This window comes from Sorex araneus, chromosome 1 (genome assembly GCF_027595985.1).
Source record: "Sorex araneus isolate mSorAra2 chromosome 1, mSorAra2.pri, whole genome shotgun sequence".
Taxonomy (NCBI): Eukaryota; Metazoa; Chordata; class Mammalia; order Eulipotyphla; family Soricidae; genus Sorex; species Sorex araneus.
Genome location: NC_073302.1, coordinates 101,451,026 through 101,470,260, shown reverse-complemented (window position 1 = coordinate 101,470,260; position 19,235 = coordinate 101,451,026). Strand labels below are relative to the sequence as shown.

Genomic DNA, 19,235 nt, shown 5'->3' with positions numbered 1-19,235 from the left:
CCGCCGTGACAGGCACATTTGCCCTTTGGTGCTGGCTCTCCGGCGTATGTGTGTGGAGGTACCACACCTCTACTCTCCGATGCAGCCCTGCTAATTCCCACCCGCTCCTCTGCCATGCCCTCAGCCCAGTCTCTTTCTTTCCCTGTCCTTGTTCTTCCCACACTCTGGGGTCAAGGGGGACCTCGCACCACCACTTCCCCGCATTGCGTTCCCTGGACCCGTTATTCCGCACACCACAGAGAAGTGGGGCCGTCCTGTGCTTGTCCTTCTGACTCCATCCAGGTGGCAGCAGCTTGCACGACTTCATCATTCTTGGCAGCCGCCTAGTAGAGTCGCCATTTTAGTTACTGACTCCTTTTCTCATGGTTTACGCAGAAAATCCATGCAGTTTCAGTAGGAGTTGTCTTGCGCACTGCACACGTCTGTGAAAGCACGTTATCATGAAGTCTGTGCGTAACACTGTAAAGTGAATTCTGACTCAGGCCAGAGCAGTAGCACAGCGGCAGGCGCTTGCCCTGCACGCCGCTGGTCTGGGTTGAATCCCCAGCATCGTATGGTCCCCAGAGCACTGCCAGGAGGAGTTCCTGGGTACAGAGCCAGGAGTAACCCCTGAGCATGCCCCCCACCCGCCTCCCCGCCCGGCCAGAGAAAGCAAACTCCAGCTGGTGTCAGCATTTGAAGCTTAGAGGGTCCCGCCTTGCCCTGAAGGAGAGACGCCCCTCACCCCAGCTCTGCCCCGTGACGAGTGCTCACCTCTGCCCTTCCAGGAGTACCAGCCTTGTAACACCAACCCATGCCCAGAGTTGAAGAAGACAACGCCGTGGACACCCTGGACACCCGTCAACATCTCGGACAATGGTGGCCACTATGAGCAGCGGTTCCGCTACACCTGCAAAGCTCGCCTGCCCGACCCCAACCTGCTGGAGGTGGGGAGGCAGAGAATCGAGATGCGGTACTGTTCGAGCGACGGCACCAGCGGCTGCTCCACGGACGGTGAGTGGTGACCCCAGGGACCAGCTCATGACTAGGGACCAGACTTTGATTTTCCCAAAGGTTATGGGAGAACAATGAGGAAATTTTCACTGATTTTAAGTGTTGATGATTTGTCACCAGCCTTTTTTTTTTTTTACCAACAATCCTCCTAGAAAATAACTGGCTTTATAGTTAATTGATGGGAAGCCCTATACTACAAATAGTAGTTATAGATTAGTGATATTGTAAATTCAATCATCTGTAGATGTATAGCATATTTATAGCATATGTATAGCATATTTTTTGTAGGTCTGTGGTGGTTCATGGGAATTTATTTAATATAAAAATATGCATTGCAGAAGGCTCAGTGATCTCCCATAATTCCTCTGGCACTAATGTCACTGTCACTGTCATCCCGTTGCTCATCGATTTGCTCGAGCGGGCACCAGTAATGTCTCTATTGTGAGACTTGTTACTGTGCAAACTGAAAATAATCATTTCTGTTACTTAACCCCCACTGACACAATATTTTTGTTTATACCAAGATGATGGTCTCTGAAGAGGCTTTGATATTGCTTGACCTTATAATTAGGCAGACCCTGAGCATGACTCATTAAGTAGTACGGGAAAAGCTACTGGGTAGACCAGAAGACCCATCGAACTTGGCTCTGATTGGTTTTCAGTTCTCTAGAATTCATTGCTGGAGGTCACCTGTCTCCATAGCATGGGCACGGGCTGGTTATTTTAATAATGAGTTCTGCTCCCTTCTTCCTCCCCTCTAACACCCTCATCACATTTGAACGCTTCTTTTCAGGTCTCAGAGTAAAAATAAGCCCCCCTTTGGGGCCTCTGAGCATTGTCGAGCACCTTGGATCTTTCTCAGCACGTTTGTGTTTAGGGTTCTAGCATATGGTTCCAACATAATACATGATTCATACAGAAAACACAGTCTAATCAGATCTAGAGAAGGAGCCTTGACCCAGGGTGCTTGGCTGTGTCAAGAAACCACAGAGCGAGGAGCCACAGATCAGCTGATGGGGGTGGAAAAGTTCTCCTGGTGCATAAATCTGTGTCTGGGAGAGACCTACAACGGGGAGTGACTCTCAGGAGGGCACCAGCTGTACACAAGCCTCTTACTCAGGTTTCTCCCCCGGGAGCTGGTGAATAGCTCAAGATACTTGGCGCTGCCAGCCTTGAAGCTGGAGACCCAAAGTTGCCCTTTGGAGCCACTGCCGGGGGTGTTGTTCTTGTGAAACTGTCTCCCATCTCCAGCCATCCTGCCATTGTAGTTAAGCAACTAGACTCTACTTTCTCTTGTTTCTAGGTGGAGCCAGGGTGGAATAATCTGCTTTAATGAAAGATAACCCTATAATTTGCTAAAACAAACCAAAAAAAATGCCACCCTTTATGAAAATTTGCAAAATGATACTGACTCTTCTTCATTTTGTAAAATCCTACTGTAATTAGGAGAGCTATGTCATGAAATACCAAGAGATAAATAACTGAACAACCATCTTAAAGATTTATCTTACATGAGTGATGATCTTGTGATCTCGTTGGGTCCAGGAGATAAAAATACGAAGAGCCCAGTTAACTTGGAATTCCGGCTCTGTGTTAGTGTTGAAAAAGGCTCCTTGCAGTTCTTGGACTATACACATTCAATGATGTGTTGTGTCTCTGAAATCTCACTTGAACTGAACCCCCGTGTTTTGTTTTCTGAGTCTGGCAGCTCGACTCTAACTCATTCACTGGTCCTCTGATTTCAGAGTGACTAGTAGAAGCTGTCTTCTTTTTGATGCGAGCAGATAGAGAAGAGAAGGTGGTAGTCAGAGATAGTATGGAAGGTAGGGCAATTGCCCTGCATGCAGCCAACCCCACTTCAGTTCCTAGCACCGCACATGGTCCTTCGAGCACTTCCAGAGTGATCGTGAGCACAGAACCAAGAGTAAGCCTTGAGCACTGCCAGATGCACTTCCCAAAACAAAACCAAATAAAAAACAAGAAAAGAAAGTGGAGCTAGTACAATTGTTAGGGTGCCTGGCTCGCGTGCCACTGACCCCGGTGTGATCGTCTTGTGGTACCCTGAGCATCATCAGTCGCAGCCTGGCACCCTCCAAGCACCAACTGTGTGGCCTCAGGAGCACCACTGGCATATCCTCGTTAATCTTTCGGCCATTGCGTTGAACCACCAGCCTGGTGGGTTCACACCCCCAGCCCCTGTCCCCATCCCAGTACCATCTGGCATGATGCTCCCTCAGAACATGCAAGAGAGAGTAAATGAAAGTGTTCCTCTCTCCAGCAACTCTGTTCTCTTTGAAGAATATAACAGAGTTTTTCATTCTTCCATTCCCCAGGACAGGCAGAACCAAAGCTAACATTTATTTTAAATGTTAACAATATAAACCTTGGAAAAATCAAATAGACAGTTATAAAAGAAACCCCACGTTTCTGCCAGAAGAAACCTGGGTATTGATCGAATGTAGGGAACATTCCTGTGTGGATGGCTTCAGGTTTCACCGAGCACCCACACATTTTGCTGTGGACGCCTTAGGAGCGCACAGCGGGCTCTGTTGGCGGGGAACGCGGGGAATGAGGCTCACCTGTGCATGCCTGGTCTGCGCCGACGCCAGAGCTGGTCCACCACAGAAAGGCGTTTATCATACGTCTGCTCTGCAGAAGCCTCCGTGTAGGTTTCTGGGCAGAAGTTAAATAAACCGTGAAGTGGCTTAATAATGAGAGACCCGCTGGCCTCCTGTGCAAGTCTAGAGAAAGCTGCACAGTTTAGGAATTGTTTGAGAAGACCTTGTGTTGCATTGGTATTTAAGAACTATATTGATTTTTTTTTTTGTATTATAAGTGGTTAGATATTCTTATCTGCACAAGTGAGAACTTAGTCTCTGGTTACCTAAAGCAGACCTGACCCAGGAAGAAAGACTCGTACCAGCAACCCCATACCTACAAAAGGGGTGGGCATAGGGGGGGGGGGAGAGAGAGAGAGAGAGAGAGAGAGAGAGAGAGAGAGCGAGAGAGAGCAGATGCCCTCACTTCTGCTGCTCTACTTCTTCCTTGGGAAGCACCTCGAGGCGCCTTCTGAACGCCAGGACAGATGACAGTGACGGGGAGAAGCCCTTCAGGGACCCCTTGTGCTGGGGGCCGGAAGCTCTGTGCTTCGGATGCAGTGAACTCCTGATTCACCGACTGAGTTCGCTGTGGGAGATAAGCAGGGGAAGGCCCGGCTTTAGGCGTGTGTGACCCACTCGTCCACGTTTCCAGGAACACGTGGCGCCCGGGAAGCCCCTCCCAAGGGGGAACGAGGCATATGGGTAGTGAGAGAGTTGCCTTGTCACTGGGAAACGTGTCTGTGGCTTGCCTCATCGAAGTGACTTCAGAATCAGGTCTCCTGAAGACCACGGCCGGGCGCTGGCTGCACCACACTCACAAAGGGCATTCATGGGTGAGCTGCGTGTAGTGGCCATCAGAGAGTAAGAATTGTGAGTCTGAGGCAGGGGGTGCCCAACTGCAGCTTCTGTGTGTGTGTTTGTGTGTGTATGTGTGTATGTGTGTGGTGTTTGTATGTGTATGTGTGTGGTGTTTCTGTGTGTGGTGTTTGTGTGTGTGGTATTTGTGTGTAGTGTGTGTGGTGTTTGTGTGTGGTGTGTGGGGCGGGTGTGGAGTGTGTGTGTGGTGTTTGTGGGGTGTGGGATGTGTGTGGGGGGTGTGTGTGGAGTGTGTGGTGTGTGGGGGGGGTGTGTGAGGGGTGGTGTGGGGGGGGTGTGGTGTGTGTGGTGTTTGTGTGTGTGTGCGTGTGTGTGGTGTGTGTGTGCGCGTGTGTGTGTGGTGTGTGTGCATGTGTGTATGTGTGTGCGTGTGTGGAGTGTGTGGTGTGGGGGGGGTGTGTGTGAGGGGTGGTGTGTGTGGGGGGTGTGGTGTGTGTGTGCGTGTGTGTGGTGTGTGTGTGCGTGTGTGTGTGTGTGTGTGTGTGCGCGCGCGTGTGTGTGAGTAGTGGGGGCACCCCGAGGTCTCGGAAGCGCCCGGCGGGGCCCAGAGCCGAGTCGGGCCGTGGCCCCGCGCGCTGACCGCTGACCGCCTCTCCGCAGGCCTGTCCGGGGACTTCCTGCGCGCGGGGCGCTACTCTGCGCACAGCGTCAACGGGGCCTGGTCGGCCTGGAGCTCGTGGTCGCAGTGCAGCCGGGACTGCAGCCGCGGCATCCGGCAGCGGAAGCGCGTGTGCAACAACCCCGAGCCCAAGTTCGGGGGCCTGCCCTGCCTGGGCCCGTCGCTGGAGTACCAGGAGTGCAACATCCTGCCCTGCCCAGGTGAGCGGCGGGAAGGGGAGGGCTGGGGAGGCCCCCTCGGACCCCGCCCGGCGCGAGCACTGCACGGACGGGAGCGTCTCGCTGGCCCCGCGCGGTTGTCATGTGCGCCGCGGCCTGGTCTCGTTCCTGCGTCTCTTCTGGCTGGACAGAAGCCGGAGCGCCCTCGGGCGCCCTGTGCGGGTGCTTGTCCCGGTGCCTGGCGGGGCGGTACCGCCTCCTGGCCTGCAGCCCGCCGAGGCCCAGCCTCCACACCCCGCGCACTCCGCCGGGGGGCCGTGCCCCGGGGTGGCCCACGGGGGTCTCTCCCGAGATGGGTCCTGCAGAGGCACTGCTGCCCGCCCGGGGGCTGCCGGGATGCGTGTGGTCTGGATGCGGCCTCCCCTCCCGCACAGCCTCCGGTGCCCTCGCCGGCCTGCCAGCCTCCCCGCCTCCTGCACGCACCCTGGGAGGCCGCCGCGATCGTTCTACACTTGGGGGCTTGACCCCACACACCCCCCGCATCCCGAGGGCTGCACTGCACTGCATGGGCTGCCTCACTTTCGTCACAAGGACGCCTGGGACAGCCCCAGGCACCCGCCATGGAGCCTCCACCCCCGGGCTTGGCACACCCTGGAATTATACGATAGTATCTTGGTACGTGGAGAGACAGAACGTTGGGCCCTGGACCCCCGGCTGCTAGCCCACGCCAGGCCCCGTGCATTTGCTTTCTCAGCAGACCTGTTTGGACGCCCGCAGAGTAGAGTAAGGGCACAGTGACTCGGGCAATGGCAGACGGGACCCGAGGGAGGGAGGACACATCGACCCAGGGCAGACAGGACCCGAGGGAGCCGTGTTGCTCTCGAGGGTCACCGTGTGCTTGGTGACGTGAGGCTGTGGCTTTGCCAGCCAAGGACCTGGAATCCTGGGGGAATCACCTGGAACCAAGGCTGCCTCCGTGGAGACTTGAGGGAACGGTAGGACTGGACAGACAGACCAGCCGAGATGGGGGCGGGGGTCAGTCCTAACCCAGAGGCAGCATTTGAGAGGCACAGAAACTGGGAAGTGGAGCAGCTTCCTTAGAGGCACCAACGAGTGTCAGACCTCTTGGCGCAAGGACTGGGCACATCGTCGAGACCAGGGAGCGTTGGTTGCTTAGATCAGCGGGTGAATGAATGGATCCTTGGACCAGGAGCAGGTGACGAGTGAACAGACATAGGGGTAGATCGGTGGGTGGGAGATGGTAGATAGGTGTGTTACGAGTGGGTTGGTCAACGGCTGGCCGGATAGAGAATATATAATTATAATGTTATCCATAATTTGATGGTGGGAAGGCAGGGGAATGGGATCTAGATGAGTAAATTAATATGTGGATGGGTGGGTGATGGATGAACCGTATGGATGTGAGTGGGACTACACAGGTAAAGCAATGATACTTAGGTAAATAAATGTGATTAAAAAGGTAGATTTGGGGCCGGAGCAATAGCACAGCGGGTAGGGCATTTGCCTTGCACGCAGCTGACCCAGGTTCTATTCCCAGCATCCCATAGGGTCCCCTGAGCACCGCCAGGAGTGATTCCTGAGTGCAGAGCCAGAAGTAAGCACTGTGCATCACCGGTGTGACCTAAAAAGCAAAAAAAAAGGGGGGGGCAGATTTATCTTACAGCAAGATAGATCTTACAGACTTTATTTTAAAGCAAGATAGTTTTTATTGAAAACAACGTCCTGAGGAAGCTGTGAGGGGATGAGAAGGAAAGAAATGTGTGTTCAGGAGAGGCCACAAGCTCGGAAGAACAAGCAAGCGAAGAGACACAGATGCATGTTCACGGGGAAACACGAGCTCGGGAGGAGCCTACCAGCCCCGCTCTGTGCAGAGCGCCACAGTGGTGCTCAGCCCCCCTGCCCTCGGCCTGAATTTCTCCAGCTTCCAGAGCCTCTTCCCTTGGACCCTCCAGATGTCCTGGCCTCCGGTTGGTGGCGCTGGGAAAGGTCACAGAGGCAGATCTTTCCCACAGTTCCGTAGGGAGAGTGGCGGGGTTCCTCCCCTGGGTCTGGGAGGGGTGCCTGGAGTGACTTTACGATTACGAGGCTTCAGGCTGAAAGCCTAGGCGAGGCCACAGGGGAATGTCGGGCAGCTGCTCGCACCCTGGCTCCCAGCACCCAGCCACAAGCTGTCTGTGCTGTTGACAGAAGCATCCATAGCACCCACATGCACGGTTGGAGCTTGAGTGCAAAGCTCAGCGTTGTCTCAAGAGCTATTAACATGGACGGCTGGCTGGCTTCTGTCAGTAGATTTGGTGGCCGGGCCAGTGTCATGTGTACATAACCTTAATGTCTTGAAATAGCCCTGTCCTCCTTCTCTCTCTGAAAGCCCAGATTCCAGAGAGGGTTGTGGAAAGATCCAGAGTCCCCGTCAGCTTACCCAGTGCCAGGGCCAGCGCAGGGGTGGGTGATACGAGTAGCACCCCTCGCTCAGCTGCAAGGAAACCCCCAGAGCTGCTCAACCCACCCCCATTCACCCCTTTTCTGTGGTGTTACTCTTGCTTTGTTCTGTTGCATCCAGGGGCTGGGGTTACCACTGGATGGTGCCTTTAATTTAAAACAGTTTGGGGGCATGAGCAGAGTGATAGCATAGCAGGAAAGGTATTTGCCTTGCACACAAATGACCAGGGTTCAATCTCGGGCACCTCACATGATTCCTCTGAGCCTCTCAGCCGCGATCCTTCAGTTCAGAGTCAGCCAGGATCAAGCCCTGAGCACCACTGGATGTGGTTTAAAAAAAAAAAAATGTTTTCTCATCATGATTTGAAGCCAGACTGAAATAAATTTGATTAATGTAGAATGCCTTTTTCAGCTATAGTTTAGGCCAGATAGGAAGAATGGCGCTTGCCTTGCAGAGAGCTGGCCTGACATGACCCCCCCCCCCCGAAGTAGCAGATACTCCCCCAGGAGCACCAAGGGTCGCTTCTGAGTACAGAGGCAGGAACCACCTCCAAGCACGGGTGAGCCACATTGCTCCCTTGCTGTGCAACATCCCCTCTCACACGGGGCTCTCGGCCCTGAAGACTAACCCAGCAGTTCTGCTAATCTGCTCTGTTCACTCTTCTGCCCTCCACTCTGCCATTTCTCCTTCAAAACTGCTATTGCCTTCCCGATAAGAATCCTTAGGACAGGACTCAGTAGCCATTCTCCTCCAGTACCAACCCCCTTGCTCCTCGTCCCCAAAGCTCTCGAGGAGGAGGTTGAAACTGTAGTGCCAAGATAATGTTGGGAGTGTGGGAGAAAATGAATTGGCTCATGCAGGAGGAATGTAGAATAATCCTGTGAAGAAATGACTCTCTAGTCTTCCTGGCATGGGGCTGGGTTCGAATTGGTTTGGGGACATAGGGCAATTAGACCCATGAAAATGGTGCTGTGAAGGTGTATGCCTTCCCTTTTAATTTCCCCCTGCTCTGGAAGCACCTGTTCTCTAGTTCTTAATATATCCCTGAGAGCAATGAAATCCAAATTAAAACTGGAGAGGTACAGTGGACCTTATGGTTCAGGGAGCGTGTGGGAATATTTGGGAACCAGGCTCTCTTGCAAATGGTCCCCCCAACTCTTTCTGTTTTAAAGAACTGTTCTCTGTGTTCAGCACCAAACAATTCTATTCTAGTTCACTGGTATAGCAGGAGAACAGTTGGTGTGTGTTTGGGGGGAACAGATTTATTAGACCAGATCAGAGAGTAAGTGGTACAAGCGTTTGTTGAGATGTGAACTCAAATAAATACCCTACTGTCATCCAAGAGTTGCTGTCTGTCAGCTTCTCCGCTCCCTGGGCTGTGGCTGAGAGAGGGAGTGTGATGATAGAAGCCAACTGTCACCTTGAACATTTAGTCTTCCTCTGTTGTTGATTTTGATAGTTTAATTGTAGTAAAAACACTACTATAAGATAGGGAAGAAGTGCATCCCCTGATTCAGATAGAATGACCAACCCCAGCAGCCGCCAAATGCCCAGATCCCCGTGTGGACAAATTCTAAACATTCGGGATTAGGGACAGTAACAGAAACAGTCAAGGGGCTGTGTTGCCCAGTGCCTGTGTCCCGGTGCCCCTCTGAGTCCATCCCGCAGTGCCCATTCGCCTTCACGGCCATCCTGCTGGCTGCGAGGGGGATGTCCTTCCCATTGTCTCTCCTAGACACTCAGGCCCTGGGGGCTGGATGCCGGGACTGTTTCGAGTTAGTGCCCGTGCCTACGGGACGTCCTTCCTCCAAGGACCATCAGCTTCTCCGTCCCCTTGTCCTGGCACAAAGCACTGTCCAAACCCAAGGCAGCCGCTGCTTTTCCTTGGCCGTAAGCCTCGTGTGGACAGCGGGGTCGTGCCCTTCGAGGCAGCTGGAGCTTCATAGCCTTGAGTCCCGGTTCAGAGCCATGTGTCTGTTCCTCCGCCACCCCTGGGCCTCTGCCTGGAGAGAGCCGGAGGACGGGCTGTGCCAAGCCCGAGGCCTCCCTGGGACGAGGCCCCCGGAGTGGAGGCCGGGCGCGGAGGAGGAGGGCGGGCTCCCTGCAGTGCCTCAGCCGGGCTGTCTGTGGGTTTCCCAAGCCGTGTGACCTGCTGTCCCTTGCAGTGGACGGCATGTGGTCGTGCTGGTCATCCTGGTCTACCTGCTCGGCCACCTGTGGCGGCGGCCACTACATGCGGACCCGCTCTTGCACCAACCCGGCCCCGGCCTACGGAGGGGACATCTGCCTCGGGCTGCACACGGAGGAGGCTCTCTGCAGCACACAGCCCTGTCCAGGTGGGTTCAGGGCACTGACGGGGGCGGGGCTGCCTTTCCCCCCTCTCCAAGGCTCAGCCCTCCACAGCATCTGCGTCTCACCAGGGTCCAGTGTCAGAGCTGGCAGCAAAAACTTGCCGAGAGCTCAGTTTTCTAGAAGCCTCTCACTGGGTCGCTGGCCTGCCTTTCTGTGGGTAAAATCAGCGGGCAGGGTATAGAGAGCTTGGTGCAGCTGCTTCAGGGAACTCTGGGTCCACAGACCTTGGGTCGGAACCAGCGTCCCCGAGGCGGGCTGCTGTCCTTGGCCCCATCTAGAAACGCATTTGTTTTCTGGCGTATTGAAACAGCTGGGAATGAAATTGAGATGCTCTCCGAGCCTCATGTCGCCACAAAGACAAACACTCCTCCTTTCAGGAAGAAAACAATCATGATAATCCTGTTCCTGCGTTTCTTCCTGAGAGGTTCCGTTTATATTGAAAGATGCCTATTTTTCCTAGTTAAAAGGAATACTATTTTCACTGTCATTCCGGAAACGGGCATTTTCCCTCTTTCTAAAGAACAGTTCCCTGAAGGTGAATATAAGCACCAGTCTGATTTTTAAATCCAAGCCTCACAAACTTGGCACTCGGATCGAGAAAGAGGGAAAAGAAATGAACCGCAGTTGCGTGCACGGACTTTCCGCATTGACTGGTGTGCCCTAAGTCCTGTGGCAGGTTCCTCTCTTGGACCTCCTCCCTTTAGCGTGAGTGCCAGCCCTCAGCTCAGCATCTGAGCCGGGGGGGGGGGGGGGAGAATAGGGCAAGTGCCGGAACCTTCCACACTGGGTGGGCAGCCTTGCCTTATTTCACTTTGGCCAACTCCCAAGGCTCACCCTGATCTTATGCTCTTCTCAGACAGTAAACAAGAAATAAAGTGAATTCCATCTCAAGCGCAGCCCGCCCTGTATCCTGGCTCGGCAGACTTATTCGTTATTTTGTAACAAAGGAGAAAGTACTTGTAGCGACTTGCAGCCCTCTCAGAGGCGGGACTTTCTCCCCCAGGCGCCCCGTTATCTCTCTGACTCTATCCCTCAGCCCAGCGGGGACTTCTCCAGAAAGGCACTGGAGAGCTGCCCACAGGACAGATCAGGACTCTCGAAACGGTTTCTGTGCTGGTGATTTCTCTGTTCCCCATCACTGGTAGCCTCTGCACGGACTCACTAATGACGGCTCTCTCCCACAGATTTAAATAGTGTTAAAATAAGGTGGGATGCAGAATTGTGTGTTTTAGGCACATCATGTCTGGTCCAAGACATGTGAACTCTTTCCTGCAAGCTTAAGAGGTTTCCACTGGAGGTTTTTTATAAGCCTCTTTTGCGGATAGAGCCACTCAAAGTAGGTTCTGGAAGGTGCGTGTGTCTTGAGTGTCCGGGGATGGTCACGTGTCTGTCTTTCTCTGGCCGCTACAGAGAGCTGGTCCGAGTGGTCAGGCTGGTCAGCCTGCGATGCTTCTGGGATCCAGGTTCGTGCCCGCCAGTGCCTGCTCCTCTTCCCGGTGGGAAACCAGTGCTCTGGGAATGCCACGGAGAGCCGGACCTGTGTGTTTGATTCCAACTTCATCCCAGGTAAGGACAGAGCTGCTTCTCGGCATGAACTAAAGAACCTGAGTCCGGAGGGAGGTGACTCACTCAGAGACGGGCGTTTGACCTGTCTCCGAGTGGTGACAACTGAGATTATCAGCTCGTGTGGGTTCGAGGGGATTAAGGCGATGATAGCGCAGTTTTAGGAATGATGGTTGGTTTAAACGCACACCTAACTCACAAGATTTTTTTTACTTTTACTTGTTTGTTTGGTTGGTTTGGGGGCCACACCCAGCAGTGCTCTGGGGTCCGTGCCATGCGGGGTTGTTGAGCCCAGACTGTCCCGGGGACAGCATGCACTCGTGCCTGTAGTTCACACACTTCGAAGGGCTGTTTGGGTTTGTTTTGGCTTTTGTCTTTGAGCACCATCGCTTCAGGCACTGTAAGAGGCAAAAAGTTGCTCAGAAAGCAAAATGCCAAATTGCAAACAAAATGCAAAACAGGCAGTTACTTGGCGTGTTTAAACAGTGCTGTGCCTTCATTTTTTTGCCCAGACAAAAGGCCCATTCTCTTCGGTCAACCTTTAAATGCGTGGGCAAGGAATTTAAATTCCTCTCACCTTGGGGAGGACATGGCAGGCCCCGTCCTCAGGCTTTTCTGTGTGGAATCCACGTTGCATCGTAGAGATGATGCCACCTGCCGTGTCCTCTCACGGGGTCAGGGCCACATCCCTCTGGGTCCTTTCAGTCCCGACTGCAGACCTTGGGACGCGGCACGAGCGACGCTAGAGGTTGAGGCCTGACCCAGACGCGGCCGCGTGTCTTCCACTTGGGAAATAGAGCTTAGTCGCAGAGGTCAGTCTCCCGCTTCCGTGTCTGGGCGACCGCCCCAGCCACAGGTTGGTGGAAACAACAATAAAAAAAAAAAAAATCAGGCTTGAAAAAATGATACTAGGGCCAGAGAAGTGGCACAAGAGATTGGCCACTTGCCTAGGCAGCAGCTGCAGTGACCCTGGTGTGACCTGAAGCACCACATATGGTCCCCTGGCCAGAGCCAGGAGCCACCTCTGAGCACTGCCAGGACCACTCCTGTAAATGAACAAATCAATCGAGGTGGAAGGTTTGACTCACGAGAAAACTCAGAACTCGTTAGACATCTTGCAGAGGAAATGTTCAGGCCAGCTTCCTTCCAGACACTTTAATATATCGTGATTGAATTTTTGGTTTCCAGAAGTTTCCGTGGCCCGATCCAGTAGCGTTGAAGAAAAGAGGTGTGGAGGTAAGTTCTCCCTTCTGGCTGCTTTGAATCAATTTCTTACATGTTCGGATGCTTTTCCTTCCCCATCTATTTCTTACATTTTTGCTGAAAAACAGGCCAGAGAAATCCCTGGTGCCAAAGGCCAAGTCAAGGGTTGGCAACTGGGCAGTAGTTCTCCAGTGGGTCCCTACATCAGCACCCCTGGGCCTTGACAGAAGCACAGACCCTCCAGCCCCGCCCTCTGGTTAGAGCAGGCCCTCCCTGAGCCACCGCAGACGGTCCGAGGGCGTGTCCACCTAGAACTGCACCAGCTACCATGCTGTGAGCTCAACTCACATCCCCCCTGAGCCCAGCAGAACCCTGGCGGGTTGCTTATATTCCTAGAACAGACCTGTAATCTCCAGTCTGCACCCTGCTGCCAAGACAGAAGTACAGTGGGGCATGCAACGGTGTCTACATCTCTCCGGTACTTCTTTTCAAAACCCCCCACAACCCCGAAGGACAAATATGTTGGCTGCTTAGAGTCGGTGATAAATCTGACTTCACCATCTGTCTGTCTTGTCTGAGTGGGAGAGAGGGACTAGCCGTTCATCTCACCCAGCCCTTGGCAACCTGGGGCCATCAGAGCCAATGTCCGCACGGAGACTGTGTGGAGAGATGCCCACCACCACCGTCATCCATCCATCCCTGGGAGTCCCGGAAGCTGAGTGGGCTGCAGTGTCTGCTCATGTGCACAGAGAATACGGCACTTCCGGGTGTGCTGTGGGAACGAACGTGCCATGCTGACCACTCTGAGTCTCCATCTGCCGCCTTCTGTCTGCTGAGTCAGCCGCTCTGTGAGGGCTGTTGAGTTAGGGGTACTGAGCTAAAAATGGGCGGGCAAGTAGCCTGAGCCCCCTCTGAAAGCAGCCGCGGTAACTTCAAGACGGTGGGATGTCTTACCCTGGTCGTGTCTGATGCCTGATCCACAGTGGCAGCCCCCAGTGTGGGCTGCGGCTGCAGGATGAATATGCACACTTCCCAGCAGGCCCTCGTCATGTCCCCAGAGTGTGGCATCAGTCACTGTGTACACCAGGCACTTCAGGAGCCAGGACTGTCCCATTTTAGTTCCCACAGAGCGTCCACCCAGCTGCCAGATCCCACAGATCTTTAGGTGGGCCCGTGGATGTGGAGGAGAGTTTGGAATCGAGCATGTTCCACCGTATAGCTGGGTCGCACGGCAAGTCATACACCATAGGTCCCACTGCACCCTGCACACTCTGGGCCGTGCAGTCCGTCTCGCATAATGCCCCGTGAAGTGTGGACGGAGGGTGGGACTCAGGTCCCTTCTGCCAGTTCCTGCAGTTCTGCAGCTAAATCTGCAGGCCTGGGGCTGACCGTGGTTGGCTGCAGATCCATGGTGAGAAATTAGTTTCCAGAGACCTGGCTGTGGTTGAGAGAGTTACAGAACAGGGATGGTAATCTTGTGTCTTTATTTGCATTTTGTAACTGGGGACCCTGTGGGTAAGAGCTGAGCCCTCTGGCTCAGGTGCCACGGGGAAGTTTGCCTTGAGTGAAGCCAAGGTTCAGATCAGAATGTGAGCTGGCTGCTGGCAAAGAGTCCTGCTAGCACAATTGAGTGGCTTGTGTCTGGGACTGACGCCCAACAGACCTGGATGGGTGACACTTCTGGACAAAACCCTGGGGCCAAGGCCTTCCGTCCTCAGAGGCAGCCTGAGGGAATGAGGCAGAGCTGCTGGGGGCCATCTGCCATGAACAGAGACGGGACCAGGACTCAATCGGCTGGTTTGTCCACGAGCAACTGGCTCAGCTAAGATCAAAGCTTCTTCCCGGGCTAGTCCCCTGCGCTTCGGCTTGGGGCCCGTGTGTGTTGAGGAGAAATGGCCCAAAGCCCGTCATAAAATACTACTTCCAAGTGCCAGAACCAGGTTGCCCAATTCTGCACATCCCCAAGTTAAACCTCTGGAGCATCTGATTAGACCAGAGGTTCCCCCAATGTCTTTGGCCTACCACCCCCTTTTGAGAAAGAAATCACTCTGTCCCCCCCCCCCCCAAATCTACCCTCTTTTAAGTTAACACACAGAGAACAGCCCCTCGTTATTCCCAAGAATACTGCTACCCCATCACCCCACTGTAGTGTCCATCCTCATGAGTGTTGCTCGTGTGCCCACTTTCCTTGCTCTCTGGGAGTCAGAACTTGTGATTGATTTAGAACCCTTGACATTGGCACCCTGGAGAAGTGGGCAGGAGGTGTCGTCGTGCACCTGCAGGCAGGACTGATGGCGAAAACAATTCCGTAGCCAGGAAGCCTAGCGATATTCCAGGAGACAAGAAGGTTGTAGGGTTTTTGTGGGTTTTTTTTTTCCAGCTTGTTAGAAAACAAATAGCCAAATTATACACCCAAAAAAGGAGCTGGTTAAAGCAACCAGATAGTAACTCACTGTTCCAGCTTTCCTGACCAATAATAGCAGAACAGCAAATTGGAAGCTAAAAGCCCCAACAAGCAAACTCAGCAGATTTAATGGGCTCTGTCTCTTCCGGAGCAGGAAAATGCAGGCTGTGGGAATGGTCGGCATGGAGAGCTGGTTTTAGTTGCGTGAGACACCAAGTCTGTATCATTGTCATAATCGCTGCCCCCAGCTCCCCCAGCCACCTGCAGGAATGGTTCATGGGCCCAGTGACAGGCTCTGTGCGGGCAGAGCCCCCACCTCTCCCGAGTGCCCCTATAAAGTGTTATCAGCGCGGCCAGCCTACTCCATCCGTGTGGAGCATTGGCCCTGGGGACCCCAAACCCGTGTTCGGAAGATTCTGGCACAGGCGAGAACAGCTCTCACTCTCCTGGAGCAAAGCTCCCATGTGGGGACCAGATGGATGGCCCAGAGCATCTCTAGCTGCCCCTGGCCAGGAGTGCCCAGCCCAGAGTCCTCAGGAAAAGGCAGTATAGGTCAAAGACTGATGGAACTCTGTCGCTTTGTTCAACCTGGGACCGAATCATCAGTTAGCTCATCATTGAGAGGAGCCAGGCAGGGGTGATACCTGGAGAATGTTCTAGTAATGTCCTTCTGGGGCACTCAGTCCTGCCTGTGTTGGCTGCACCAGAGGGGGTCTCTGTGGGTCTGTGCACGGGGAGAGGTGGGTCCCCGTCTCAGGACCAGCTCCTGAATGCCGGCCAGGCAGCGAAGGTCCCTCTTAGAAGTTTGGAGACAGGTCGGGGGGCCTTTTACCTGGGACCGTCCTCTGTTCCAGCACCATCCCTGTGCAGGGTCCCAGGTGGTTACGATGCAGCTATACCCGGCCTGGGTGGGCCAGGCCTACCTGCAGGCCGTTTCCTCTGGGGACCCGGGGCACCCAGGAGCTCTGAGGGGACTGGACTCCGTCCAGCTCTGGGGAAGGTGGGCAGATCGGGGCACTGGAGACACCGCACCTCGAGTAGTGTGAGGGGCGGAGAGAACGTGGCAAGGCAGGTGACCACGTGACCCATCCAGGGTGGAATCGCCAAGGTCATGTTCTGCCCTGCACACTGTCACCACATGTGCCCAGCTTCCTGAGCCCGGCCACAGGCCCACGGAAGGGCTTGCACAGCCTGCGAGGGGTTTCCCCACACAAGGAGGATTCCTCTTACTCAGAAATTACACAGGCCTGCTCTTCTTATTTGGATGTCACTCAAGACAGTCCCACATCAGAAACAACAGTTCTCGGCCTCACATTTTTCATTGTTATATTCACAATGTATAGAAAATAACTTTTAGATTCTATTAAATAACTTTTAGATTCTATTAAATATAACAAGAGGACCATTCCCATGACCCTCTAAAGATAATGCATGACTGCTTTAGCAGAAATCTCTTACTTATCTGGTGTAAACACTTTCCTGTACCCAAAATATATCCTGTAACTGGGGGGGGAAAGTACTTGAAGTTAGAGATATAGTACAGTGGGTAGGGCTCTGGCCTAGTATGCATCTGACCCACCTTTGATCCCGAGCGCCACATATGGTCCCCCGAGCACTGTCAGGAGTGGTCCCTGAGTGCAGAGTGAGGAATAAGTCCAGAGCACCACTGGGTGTGGCTCAAAAGAACAGACCAAAAATAATGCTACATGGAAACAGTTATGCTCATACGGTTCATGTATATATGTGAACACATATGCAGACCTATTTTTATACAATTGATGATAGACGTGTGCTCATGAAGTTCATACGCACAGGCACACATGACAGGTATATGTTCCTGCATGCACCAGTATTCAGAATTTCCATGGAAGCACTCAGCAGATATTAGTTACAGTTGTGTCCTGTAGGAAGGGAAAAAGATTCTCTCCACTGTGTTCATTTGCATGTTTCAGTATAAGGGGTGTGTGTGTGTGTGTGTGTGTGTGTGTGCGTGCTCACAAACATAATAGAAACAAAAAAATGAAGTCAATGAGCACTGTTTTCAGTATAAGAATGTTTGGGGGCCACACCCAGCAGGGCTCACTCCCGGCTCTGTGCTCGGGGCTCACTCCTGGCTCTGTGCTCAGGGCTCACTCCTGGCTCTGTGCTCAGGGCTCACTCCTGGCTCTTGCTCAGGGCTCACTCCTGGCTCTGTGCTCAGGGCTCACTCCCGGCTCTGTGCTCAGGGCTCACTCCTGGCTTTGTGCTCAGGGCTCACTCCCAGCTCTGTGCTCAGGGCTCACTCCTAACTGTGCTCAGAGCTCACTCCCAACTCTGTGCTCAGGGCTCACTCCCGGCTCTGTGCTCAGGGCTCACTCCTGGCTTTGTGCTCAGGGCTCACTCCCAACTCTGTGCTCAGGGCTCACTCCCGGCTCTGTGCTCAGGGCTCACTCCTGGCTCTGTGCTCAGGGCTCACTCCTGGGAAGGCTCAGGAGACTGCGGGTGCTGGGGGATGCCAGCTGCAGGCAAGGCCAGCTGTCCCACCCACTGTCCAGTCGCTCCAGCCACAGTGAAAGGAAATATTAAGGAGAGGCGATGGGAGGCAGTGGGCCCCGCATCCCCTTGTTCCTGGGACTCGGGGACACGGCCTGTCACAGGGCATGGAAATTGTTCCCTGGAAGCTTGGACCAGAGACTCTACTACTATTACAGTGGAAGCGAGGGCGCCCAGTCTGGGTGTGGGAGGAGGTCTCCCAAGGCTGACTCTAGTCCCCCGGGCGATGCTTCCCTGGCGACGCTCACCGTGAAGAAGCCCCCTGGTGCCTGCCCGTTTCCAGTGCCCACCTGGAGTGCGTCTGCCTTTGGAGCGGGCACGGCCTTCTCCTTTTGTCTTCCCTTTAGTTTGTTTCGGGCGGGGGCGGGGGGCTCACACCCAGCAGTTGTCAGCACTTATTCCTGGCTCAGGGGTCAGTACGGAGTGCCAGGGCTCGAACCTGGGGCAGCCACCTGCCGGACAAGTGCCCCGCCTGCTGTGGCAGGGCTCTGGGCACTCGCTGCTTCTGTTCTTCCTTCCTCGCGGTGCGCCGGGCAGCGGGAGGGGGGGCGGGCAGCGCGGGATCCCCCGGGCTCACTCCCCGCCGCTGCCTCCCCAGAGTTCAACATGTTCCACATGATCGCTGTGGGCCTGAGCAGCTCCATCCTGGGCTGCCTCCTCACGCTGCTCGTGTACACCTACTGCCAGCGCTACCAGCAGCAGTCCCACGACGCCACCGTCATCCACCCGGTCGCCCCCGCCCCGCTCAACACCAGCATCACCAACCACATCAACAAGCTGGACAAGTACGACTCGGTGGAGGCCATCAAGGTAAGGGGCTCGCTTCCCAATGCTCCGCCGTGCGCTGGAGAGTTGACCCGTGCCTCCCAGCCTGCCTGTTTCTCCTGCTCCCCTCCATCTGTGCCCTCCAACTGGGACGAGCGTAGCTCTTTGGTGGGGCGGGTGGCTTTCGCAGCCACGAGTGAGAAGGGCATCTCTAGTCCTGATCTTTGGCTTTTGGGGTCACACCCGGCGATGCACAGGGGTTACTCCTCACTCTGCACTCAGGAATTACTCCTGGCGGTGCTCAGGGGACCATATGGGATGCTGGGAATTGAACCCAGGTCGGCCTCATGCAAGGCAAACGCCCTCCCCGCTGTGCTATCGCTCCAGCCCCTCTAGTCATTATCTTTGAAGAGTTCAGAAAATGGGAGCAGTGAGGTCATCAGGATTCACATGCATTGACTTAAAGGAGTTCGCTGAGCGTCTCTGATGAGTACCCCTTCATAGTCATCTAAAAGCAGCACACCTCTTTCCCCGGTTATCTGTTAACAGACACACAAGGTATTTGTCAATTTGGTATCACTAGAGTTTTACGTTTCTTCAGGGCCTAGATTTATCAAGACCTACTTACTTTGAGCAGCTTCCTCCCTTTAGTGACGAGGTGTGCAAGGCAAGTAATGCATGTCTAAGGAGAGAGCTCAAAATCAAAGGC

General features: G+C 54.1%; 1 protein-coding gene across 1 annotated transcript in view; it reads left to right on the top strand.

Annotated features, from left to right (window-relative positions):
- The window catches only part of SEMA5A (semaphorin 5A), a 446,471-nt gene that overhangs the window by 419,794 nt on the left and 7,442 nt on the right, over positions 1 to 19,235 (top strand). The window contains exons 17-22 of the mRNA XM_055132169.1: positions 768 to 993; positions 5,070 to 5,288; positions 9,873 to 10,043; positions 11,470 to 11,625; positions 12,811 to 12,858; positions 18,360 to 18,571. Of these exons, the coding sequence (XP_054988144.1) occupies positions 768 to 993; positions 5,070 to 5,288; positions 9,873 to 10,043; positions 11,470 to 11,625; positions 12,811 to 12,858; positions 18,360 to 18,571 (1,032 nt within the window). The remainder of the gene's footprint in view (positions 1 to 767; positions 994 to 5,069; positions 5,289 to 9,872; positions 10,044 to 11,469; positions 11,626 to 12,810; positions 12,859 to 18,359; positions 18,572 to 19,235) is intronic.